At 46.3% G+C, this 11,516-nt stretch overlaps 1 protein-coding gene across 1 annotated transcript in view; it reads right to left on the bottom strand.

Annotated features, from left to right (window-relative positions):
* Window positions 1-1,846: 1,846 nt before the first annotated feature.
* LOC8034783 (homeotic protein distal-less) overlaps window positions 1,847-11,516 on the bottom strand; it is a 69,418-nt gene continuing 59,748 nt past the window's right edge. The window contains exon 2 of the mRNA XM_042293267.1: window positions 1,847-6,015. Within this exon, the coding sequence (XP_042149201.1) occupies window positions 5,518-6,015 (498 nt within the window). The 3' untranslated portion in view covers window positions 1,847-5,517. The remainder of the gene's footprint in view (window positions 6,016-11,516) is intronic.

Here is an 11,516-nt window from a genome sequence, read left to right as displayed (position 1 = left end):
TTAATCCAGGACAATCCTGCCTTCTATTATCCGGTAATCGTGTCAAACAAAGCTGACTACACGCCATCTTTAGGCGTGGCTCATGGACGATAAAACCCGCTGTATCTATATACATGTATGGTTATTCGTGGCAAAACTTATGGCCCGCGATATATTGGCCAATAATATATCTGGATTGCAATACCATGCAATGTTTTATAGTCTTATATGTATATGGATCGAGGCTCATGGAACTCAACTTATCAAGCAAGACTGTTATTGGAAAGGCAATTAATTTCCGTAGAATTAATCTACCAGCTTCTCTTCGAAATCGCGCTTGCGGTGTTCAACCCTGCTGCCACTGCATGGTATTAACGCGAAGTGTTTTTGTGCAAGCAAGTTCACTCCGCTGTGTATTGTAGCTCGCGGCACCTGGACAAAAATCGTGTTTTCATGCGCTTGCAATTATCAAGTTTATTTCTGCCCTGCAGTAGCGTTAACCCAGAAGCGCTAAAGCGCGATCGGATGTGAACGGCCTGCTCTCCCAATTTATCAAAGTGGATGAAAGTATTTGAATGATGTTCCTGCTCTGTTTTCTATCTCTAATTTGTTTTCAATTCTTACCTTACCTCTTTTTTCTTGTACGGGATCCTCTCTCTTTACATCGTATTTCATCATCGTCTTAAGTCGTCCAAGACGTGAAAATATATATATATCAATAAAGCGATTATTAGACGGGTGATTATCATTTGAGCTCATTCTCGTTCTTTCGACCTTCTTAAAAGACTATTCTCAAAACGACCTTCCCGGTTGAACCCGCAGCATTTGGCCCGTTCTTGTTACATCCTTCGTGTTGCGTCCTCCAAGAAGCAAAACCAAATGGGGCACTCGTGGTGTCGGAGTCAGAGCTTCGTCACCGTATTTTCCCCTACCGTACACGCATGCACTCACATACGCACGCACACGTGGTGGTCCAGCGGTTTGGCTAATGGTTCATGGAGAGCGTCCGTTCTGCTCTTGAAACATACCACGAAGGTCAAGACCCGCTCGTTGGGTTGTCCGGAAGTAGTCGCAAACGCTGGGCAATAAAACACCGAACTTCGCATTTGTCTCGAAGCGCGGCCTCCATGTTCCCCTTTTCCCGGGCCGCAGTAGGATGCACTCCGTGTGGTTTCCCCCCGCCTCCATATTCCATTTTTTTCTTCAAATGCACTGAGAATGTGTGCAATTCGGTTGTAGTGCAGACAAGACAAAATGCAAATAAGCCTAAATGCAAGAAAAAAAAAAGTATGTTTGGATGTTTTGAGAAAGTTGAAACGAGTACCTGCAAATAAAATGGGTCGAAATGAAAAATGGCGAAATGCAAATCAGACGTTTTGAGATACACCCACAACCAGACAGACTAGAAACACACCTGACACCTCACCTCTTCTTCTAATGGGCATGCAAGGAATGTCTGGTGGAGGTATGGAAATTAAGGCCAAGTATAATACAGGTGGCGCTCTATAGTATAAGTTGCCTCTGCGCCAATAAATCTCAATAAATCAGTAAATCAATAAACAATATTGGCGCAACTCCTACTTTTTTGGGGGGAGGGGATCTTGGCTGTCCGAGGGGAAAAGCCTGAACAGTTTGAACGAGACTATTTTAGGATAATTATTGAACTTGAGTTAATGATCCCGAATTAAAGAATCTGAGTTATTACCATCGCATGAAGTAAACGCCTTTGTGAGGCAGAGGAAACGAGAACGATGTTTTGTGCTGCCACGCAGCTAGCTTCAAAATGAGAAAAGCAAACGGCACTGGTGAAGTCTAGACACGCAACACCAAGGGCCAATGAACACAACGAAACACTTTGTCGTTTTTTTTTTCTTATGTACAACCGATCGACATTTATTTTTCGAGAACATTTTCCCAAAATATTATACACACGGCCAGCCAACAGGCACGCCACTTGCGCATCGTGTGGAACGTCCACATGTTCCGCACACAAACACACCCGCTTTCTGCACATGTACACCATCCCTGCACGCGACAGCGCGTGCGCGAGCATGAAAAAAAAAGGCTCTGGAATGTTTTATCGCGCCACGTGGAGCCCACGGCTCCCAACTGCGTTCACCACACTCACGAACAACTAGAACCACCGAATGTTCCCAAAGTTTGCCTAACCTCGCTCTATTTTCCCGCAAGAACGATAGATGGCGCCGCAAGTGCAGGTTCAAAATGACGTCATCATTATAAACGCGTGGCCATCTTGTGGGTGGCAGCAATACGCCGCAGTGAAAATACATCAACGCAAGTTCTCATTTAATAGTGCTGAGACATCCGTAGCCCTCACAGTCAAATCTAAACAAAAGTTTCGCTTATTTGCACCGTGGAGGCTATGGAAGATGACGCTGCACTAATCGATTCATAATATTGGCATTAATTGCGATGAATCAGTGGCCTAAAGAAAGGTCCCACTTAGAGTAAACTTGCAGAACCGCTAAATACAGCGTCTCACCTCGTCTTACGTGTTCACTGAGATGCATTTAATTACTTTGAAGTTGAACACTCCAAACCAATTATTGAGGAGATTTTATTTTATTTATTTTTTTCAGACAGAGCCGGCCACCCTGGGAACACTTAGTGGCTCTAGCCGTTACAAAGGCGCGCATTATTATCTGCTCTCCATGTGTTGATCGCCATGTACATATGACCGCTGGGTGATGAATATCCTTCCTTAGACAATTGTTTGTATACCTATTTACATCTTTTACAAAAACAAAGCAAGCAAACAAACAAACAAACAAAAAACACGCAATACAGACTCCTCCGTTTTCTTCCCTCTTCTGTTTCCTTCTACGAGTCCCGTGTCTATTAAATAATAATTTCAACGTAACAATCAAACAGTCGGAAAGCGGCACTCTCTGCGGTTCCACCAATGGGAGGCTTCTGCGGGTATGACGTCGCGACATCAGACGCTGAAAGGTAACGCCCATGACAGGGGAGGTGTGTACTCTCTGCACTAATGTCAGAAACGTTCAGAGCTTTATAGAACTTAACCGAGGGTTTTGTCTGCACTCTTCTGACAACCTGCGAGTTTTTTTTCAAACGAAAGGAAGATTAAGTCATCAGACGACGCCATAGCCTCTCGAATTTGAGGAAGGCAAAGCTAGCAGACAACGCCATGGCGCGCCGGCCTGAACACTTTTTAAACATCGTTGCCAAGGTGTCTGGCACGTGACGAAGAGAATAATAACCATGCGCATTGCTAGAGACAAATCTTCCTCTCTACTATGCATCGAGAGTTATGTGCAGTGACTGGGAGGAGCAGGTTCGAGCGTGTGACTTTTGTCATTGTCTTCCCAACGTTAGTGCTCGCGCAACCGAAGTCTTTTTTTAGAACTGCGTATGCTCCCGCATATGTATTTTTTGCATGCAACTTATGTAGGTCGCGTTATGTGTTCTGTTCCTCATTGTAGGGCAGATAATACTGAGTCGAAGCAAAGAAGGACTACCAATGGAATCCTGAGTACTTTGTCACAGCAATAGATCTTTCAAAGATTTAGCCTGGAGCTGCATGCAAGCTGTGAGGCTGACAGGCTCGCATGTTCGTGAAGGAGAGTGGAAGAAATGCCATTACGTGGCAGTTCAAATCGTTGCCTAGTTATTAGGATTGGAAAATTATACAAAAACTTTTTTTGTGTGTGCGTGATACGCCGTTCCAGAAACTTGACGGCGAACACTCTATAGAATTAAGCATCGTTCATGTTACAGGGGCAGAAAAATGTATGTAAAGAAGAAAGAGTGAGAGAGAAAAGGAGACAGGAAGCGAGAATCGTTAAGATGCAGAGAGGCAGGTGCTTGAGAGAGATTAACTTTACATTTAAGGTCCCTCGGCACCAGAGCAAATTTTATACTGTGCGTCTTGGATACGGTTAGGGAAATTGTCCTAGAACGTTATGGCTCGTGAATAACTAAGTAAAAAAAAACTTATGTATCGCTGACATGAATGAAAAAGAATGCTCCACTCGTCACTAGAAAACCCATAAAGTTATTTTGAGAAGCCTAATAAAATTAATAAAATTATGAAGATTAGGCATTCATTCATGCAACTCTCAGGACGAAATTTCGAAATAGTTGGACGTGTGCCTGTTGGTTATCATGGTATGGGACTACTTAAAAAAGACACATGTTACACTAAGTTACACAGATCTGCAAAAATGTATAAGCAAATAATAAAATGTTCCTGCAAAAAAAAAAAAAAGAAAAAAAACGAGCATTATTTTAGCACGAGCATGCAGTGGCAAAAAAAGAAAAGAAATGATGCAGTGAGCTGGAGGTTGCAGGTTTCATTAGAACTTGAAGTGGCAGCGAGGATTTGATGGCTTTCAAAGCGACACGGAGACAGGAGCAGGTCATAAAAAGAAGTGGTACTTGCTTCTTTTTTTCTTCTCGGAAATTTAATTCAATTTGAAAGATTATGATACTGATACAACTCCACCTGTTGACAAACTTATTAAACGGCAGTTGGGAGATCATGAGATCTTGAAGTGCCCAGTAATGTCTGTTTTGGTTGTTTTTTTACGCATTCAGAGCTAACCGTCCTGACACGAGGACTATACTAAAGTAAAGGTAAACTGTCTTTTCTTAGTAATAAAAAGAAGAAAAAAAAAACGCATGCACATGTCAATATCAAGTATAGGTATGTATGAGTCAACACGAAACTTGTCTGTAAGGAGCATGACAATGCTGGCCATGTCACTCTAGAGAAAACTTCAACTTAAACGGACAGTACAGCTGAGTACGTTCCTATTGATTATTCGACAAGTTCTTCATTGAAAGTATGGAGATTGTGTCGTCCTCAATTTCGCTTGACAAACTTTCTTTTGCTCTGAACAAAAAGGACAGCTGGACATTTTTGGGGTGGTGCCGACGTCTTTACATGGTCCTCCTCCTCTTCCTAACATCCATGTATAACGTGAAACACGCGTTCTTTGGCCGTTTGAACTGTTTTTGTTTCTATATTCATGAAAAGGGGCACGGAAGTTTGGAGCGCATGCCGCACCGAGGAATGACGCCCAAGACGTTTGGAATGTTCAAAGCACCCCGGAGTTCAGGATAGTCAGAATGCCACAAAGGTTCAGAACGCTCAAGACGTCAGTGACACTTGAAGCATTCATTAGGTTCTAGATATCTGATAACTTACTGGACACCCAGGGGATCCGGGATATTTCGGACACTCCGAATGTCCGAGGTATTCAAGTAGTCACTGATGTCGGGGACATTCAAAACATCCGTAACATACCGGCTATCCGAGACACCTGCACAATCCAGACATTTAATACACCCGGACACAGAGGGTACCCAGGGCATTCCGGACATTACAGACGCCCCGAAGAACCACTACAGAAGCCTCCTAAACTAAACCGACTTTCAAAATAAAACACAACCAAAAACAACAATAACATTCATCTGGGTCCACGTCCGCGAGCCTTCCTCACTGTTTAGTTTGCCGCACAAGAAGACACACGCACACACGCACACACACATCCGCTAGGTGAGGATCTGTTGGTTCATGGAAGGGTCCGTCTGGTGGTACCACGTGTACTGCGGCATATAGCCCGACATGGCGACCGCCTTGGCCGCGGGCGTCATGTCCCAAGAGTTCAGGGGGGGAGACATGGCGGGGGGCGTCAGGCTCGCACCAGGAGGCAGATGGTGGTGAGGATGGTGGTGAGGGTGGTGGTGCTGTTGCTGCTGCTGGTGAGGTGGCGGCTGCTGCTGATGGTGGCTCGGCGGACTCTGCGGTCCCGGCGAAGGCTCGCTGGGAGACTGTGGCGTGCCCGCCGAGTTGGGCGGTCCCAGAGATGGGGGACCCGGGGTGCCGGGACCCGGGTTTGGGGTGTGGGGACCCTGACTCGGGGTTTGGGGGGCTCCGACGCTGCCCGGAGTAGTTGGGGTGCCGCTTCCGCCACCGCCGCCTCCTCCTTGCTGCTGGGCCTTGAGCATTTTCTTGTACTTGGAACGTCGATTCTGGAACCATATTTTTACCTGCATGGGAGAGAGAAAACAAATGGCGCGCGATGAAGTGGCGACAAATGCAGAAATGTTTAACGAGACACCCAATACTTTCAAAGTTATCGTGAAATTTGCAGAGGTTACAAAAGTGGCTATATGGTTCAGAAGAAATGCTTCAATAACCACAGCTACTTTCGACGTTTTGACTGGCAAGATCACAGTTCAGTTAATCTATTAAACAACTGGAATTGTTAAACAAAGAAAACTTTCATGCGATCGAAACGCGCATTGAGCCCCTTAATTTACAAGAAAATGTCGATGACTTAATCGCTAACTGTACTATACCAAACACCCTCCTCTTATTGTAAATATGCAAACTAATGTAATAATGCATTGCATTGAACATTGAAACGAAAACCATTATAAAATAGGGAAAGTTGTTTCATCCACTATTTGTCTCGCTCCTCGTTTGCTTTATGATCCGTGCATAAGGGTGTCACAATATGACGAACAAGACACAATCCCTTTTGAAACTAGATTTAGTTGTTAAATGGGCAGTTGAGCTCTTTACTTTAATATATATATTTGAGCCAGAATATAAATGTCAGTCTAGAGAACCGCTCAAGAAGCGGTTCCCTTCTAGTGCAAAAGAGAGATTGATCCGAGATCGTGCTCTAATGTCGACCTCTTCTCGCGCACCGTGTGGATGATGATATCTAAGTTATGTTCCGCCTATGTCTTGGGCTGGCGTCAGGCGTCACTTTGCTCGTGTTGATCTTATATACTTCAACTCCAAGGAACAGGCTGCATCTTTCCGGGATTGAACTGTTATCAAACTTGGGTACTGTTACCAACAGATGCTCTCCTTCATCCGTCGCAACACGTAATGCTCCAACAGGCCTTTGAAAGGCGGCCGCAAACACCCCGTGCCGTTCCACGGACCACGATCAACAAAGGTCATCACGATCCCCGTCTGTTCCTTACGAGAAGGGAGGTCACCTCAGCTCCGGGAGACAGCTCCGGTCCCGCATCTCCAGACTTATCTGAGAGACGCGAGTCCCCGCTTCCAAGAAGCACGGGGTTCGCGCGTCTTGCGTACGCACTCTGCGGAACGCACACGTCAATCTCGGAGGCGTTATTGTTTCTCGCACTCCGCCAACCACACTGCGGCGAGGGCCCCCTGACGGCACCATAACGTACCACCTCCTCCTGTGGCGGCGTCGTCGTGGGCCGAACACTATTGTTAGAGGTGAAGAGGACGTTTCGGCAGCGTCCGAAAGACGCCAAGGAAGACGGCACAAAAGATGAGTCTCTCTAGGGTTTGCCGCGCCGCCAACGCCGTCGATGCCGCCGTTGGTGCCGCCGCCAAGGGCTCGCTTGTCGACGGCAGGGTGGGCGGGGACCTTCTTCGTGAGGGCTTCGACGGCGCGCCAGGTTTCGGGAAATGCCCGTCATCTGCTCGTGGTTTCCTTTTTTTTGCTTGTTTCTAGGTCGTCTTCCTTCTTCGAGACCTGGCGGCGTCCGTTCGTCTTCTTTCGAGAAACAGACAGCTCCAGCAGTCTGCGGAGCCGATGAAGGAAAACTCCGAACGAGGAGGGTGCGGGGGCTCAGCAGCAGCAAGCCGAGTGCGTTGAACGCAGGGACCGCCAGAACCAGAACAATAAAACTAACCTCGGTAGAAAACGATGAATGACAGAGGGTAAAAAAACGTAAGTGAGGAACAATCAATTCATTTTTTTTTCTTTTTAGTTTGGGAAACTAAATCTCATAGGAAAGCTTCTAGCGTCTTTAAAGCATGGGGCAGGTTTCACATGATTGTTTTCGTCCAGAAGCACCAGTTTTCGCAGACACACAATAACGAAATCAGCATTAATAAATCTTGCGTTTTTCTTCCCTTTGCAATCACTTCTTCGACGAACTGATATGGTAAATGCACAGGTGACGTGGTCAATGTGATTAAGGGATTCCCTTTTCCAAAACCACTGAAATGGGATTATCTCTTGGCTGGGGACCACATTCCGCAGCGACTAGCTACTTACTGCACTAGCTGGGAGCATCGCTGAAGGGCCTCAATGACACTATCTGCTGATGGAGAGACCTTCCTAGCCGGTTAGGCAGACGGCAAAGAAAGCAACTGTATACTGCCCCAATAAAGATGGCTCACCACAAAAATAAAAAAATGACCTTTTTAACGACAGAATAAACGGTATAAATGAAGAAGGTATGAATATGCCAAAAATGTGTACAACTTTGCAAGTGGGATCCTGGCTTCACCTCGAAGCGCGCGTCGAGGTGAGGCGGCCCTATTCTCCAGCCAGGACGTTCGCTGCTGGTCGTACAATGTTGCCAAGCGTCTCTAGCTGAAGCATACAACATTGAGCGCACAGAAACACTGACAAATTATTTCTAAAACATACAAGTGCTCTTTTCGACCGCGAAAGACCAAAGCAACTAAATAAAATACTTAACCAGCAACAAATAAAACAATTGCAAAACTATCTAAAGTCTCAAAGCGCTTATCAGAATGCGCTAGAACTTAGTAGTCAGATGGCCATTGCATCAACGATGGTTGCGCTCGCGACATGCAGCTCTGGCTTCCACGACGTGCTGCTGCGATCGTTACAAAGTCAGCTCCGACCCTTAAACGTCCCCCTCCTACAGTATTTGGTTCTACGCTCCTGTGCGGATACCTCCTGCTGCGTTCCGAAACAGTAAGTGCGTCGCTAACGCTAGCCGTGTGCGATGCAGCGGACGCTGCCATCTTGTCTTCGCGCACCCCAATGACGTGCCCCTAGCGCACCCCGACATGGCGGAAACGTTACGCGGCGCCAGTATCACTCAAAATGGCTGCTCACAGGAGCCTTTTTTGCAAACATGTATGGTGATATAAAAAAAAGCCAACAGCAGGCACCTGGACTATAGGGTACAGGCATGCAACAGAGTCTCCAGCCAGTGCTCCCACGGGGCACACATACTATACAAAGACGGGGATGCGGTTGTCGCGGGATATCTCCGGGTGAAGTTAATGACAGGCGCAAAAAGCCGTCAGGAATGTGAGACGCTATGTAAGAAGAAAGAAATGGCACCCTTTTCGGAAGAAGCGACAGCGGCCAGCCGTGCCGAAGGGCTCGACGTCGACATCTCCAATTGCGATGCCCGAGGTGCCCGAGCTGGGGTGGCGAGGCGCGCCGGTCGCTCGCCGGCACGAAGCATCTCCCAAAAAGAACGGAGACAGGCAGTCTCCGGTTTCACGAGGTCGCTTTTCCTTCGTCGTTGTTGGGACAGAACAAATTTAAAAAAAATAAAAAGGAGAATTGCGTTTTGGCTTTCAGTCTCGGTTATCAGTGGTATGATGATGATGATGATGATGCCAATCATATTTATATGCCACTGTCTCCAAAGCACACTACTTGAATCGCAGGACCATGTTCCAGTTGCGCGTCGCACATCGGCAACGGTCGAAACTATAATTTCTAAAGTTCTGGTGCTGCTGAATTTTGTGCGCGCTGGTCCTTTTGCGCCGAGTGGGGCTAGTTTCATTTTCAAACTTCGGTCTAGTTTGACTGTTTGAGCCTTTCAAAAGGCTGAGGGGACGTAAGGCCCAGGTCCCAATGCAGACGAGGAATTGCGGATCAAATGACATTCCAGCCTGTTTCAATGTGAAGGGGCGTTTTACATACCCACCGCACTGAGCAAACTGTGTGCACGGAAATCATAATGAAAGTTGGAAAGAGAACAGATTAGAAACGAACACGTGAAACCGGAATGGGAAATAAACTTTGTAGTGTATTCTGTAGTAACACAAATAATCTCTTCTCCAAACTCCCGTAATCACAGGCGCAGGAGAAAGAAATAAGGTAGGCGAGTCGATATATGCCCTGGAAAATGACAACCACCAACAGGCACTGAAGAAACAAAACCAAAGAGGATAAAAGAAGCAAAGAAGTGTGCCGAGTTCGACACTTCTACACCCTCTGTCTTCTTTCTTTTCTTTTTCTATTTTTTTTTTTTTTATTTGTTATCATCGTGTAAAGGCACCCTTTAGAGTTTTTCGACACGCTAACTGCACCGAGAGCGAAACTTCAAAGCAATCCGCATGATGGCTCTCACAGTCGTGCGTACTCAAGTTCTACGTACGTGTGACACGATCGATATCAACTGGTTGGCTAGTTGGTTACACACATCCAAATAAACCCAGCCTCCTCCTTGCCCTTTCGGGCTGTGTCAGTGGTAGTAATTCAACTTGCGTCGCACACAGACGACGTGATCGCGACCTTTCGTTCGACCATGATGGGGCGGACCAGTGTGCCTAGATTTCAGAGTGTTTGCAACTGCTCGACCGGGGGTCCCGTGGTTCGTGGGCCGCGTTTGCAACACGAGCAGCGGGGAGGTTACGGACGCGGTGATCGTCTGCAGCGAGCGTTTGATTTCCTCCTCGCCACTCAACGGCGCAACGCATGCGCACTCCAGACCAATCTGGCCAATAGGCGTCCGCCATGAAATTGCCAAGGTTTTCCGGGGTTTTCGTCGCTGCCTCTCTTGTATCTAGACTCTCTAGAGCGGACTGTCCCGAGTCGCAGCACCAAGGGGCGCAGAAAGGAAAGCCCAATTAAGTCGATCCAGCGACCGGCGCCTCTTCTAAACAGAGGAGTCTTTAAGTGGGCCGCGGGCACTGCAGGGAGCGTGCCCTGGAGCGCGATGAAGCTCTTCTTCAGACGGAACTTCAGTCTTGAGGACGCGTTCAGGAGAGACGATCCACACTACGGAGACGTCATGAAGGCCACAGACAGTTCTATGAGTTCTATGGCAATGAAATTGTTATCATTCAACTGATTTTAGTTCAGTATTTGGTAATAAAAGGGACGCACATTTTACGTCTTCAGCTGATTTGATCGGCGTCATTTCGTATTAGCGAATCATATTTTAACTGTACTCATTTTTGCCCCATGAAACGGAATAATAATAAAAAAGTACTGCTCCTCGCGGAATTTTTTTTTCCTTTCATGTGTTTATTTAAGACATATGTAGGCGCGTCTTAGATTAGCTCGATGTTATTTTATCGAGACGTACAGGTCTCATATGCTAAAAGCATATTTTCTTTTTTTTTCCTTCAACAACGAAATATTGTAAGAACTACTTCGTGCAGGGCATGAGTAATGCGGAAAACTACCCCTCTTCTTGATATAACAATAAGTAAACCTAGATTGTTTTTTTCTTACCTCTTTCTCAATATTGCTCTTTACTTGTATGGGTCTTTTCTCCTTTTTGGACATTAATGAAAGCATTACATACCCCTCTTTCGTATTCTACACAGCGCATGATTATTTTACGCTGGGGAACTAAATATAATGTAACCAATTAATTAAGTGAAGTGCCGTGCGGAGTTGTATAGACACGCATCTAGCGGCGCAACGGAAGATAAACGAGGCGCCGCAGTCCACGGTACAGCTGACGCGGTTGCAGAGCAAACGGTAGACCACTTTTGTTTTTTAAGACCTAAGTGTCAAGACTGTAAAGGTCGCGAACCCTGTGTG

The sequence above is a fragment of the Ixodes scapularis genome, unplaced genomic scaffold (genome assembly GCF_016920785.2).
Source record: "Ixodes scapularis isolate PalLabHiFi unplaced genomic scaffold, ASM1692078v2 PGA_scaffold4__175_contigs__length_147842914, whole genome shotgun sequence".
In the NCBI taxonomy this organism is placed as follows: Eukaryota; Metazoa; Arthropoda; class Arachnida; order Ixodida; family Ixodidae; genus Ixodes; species Ixodes scapularis.
This window is presented reverse-complemented; position numbering and strand designations above follow the sequence as displayed.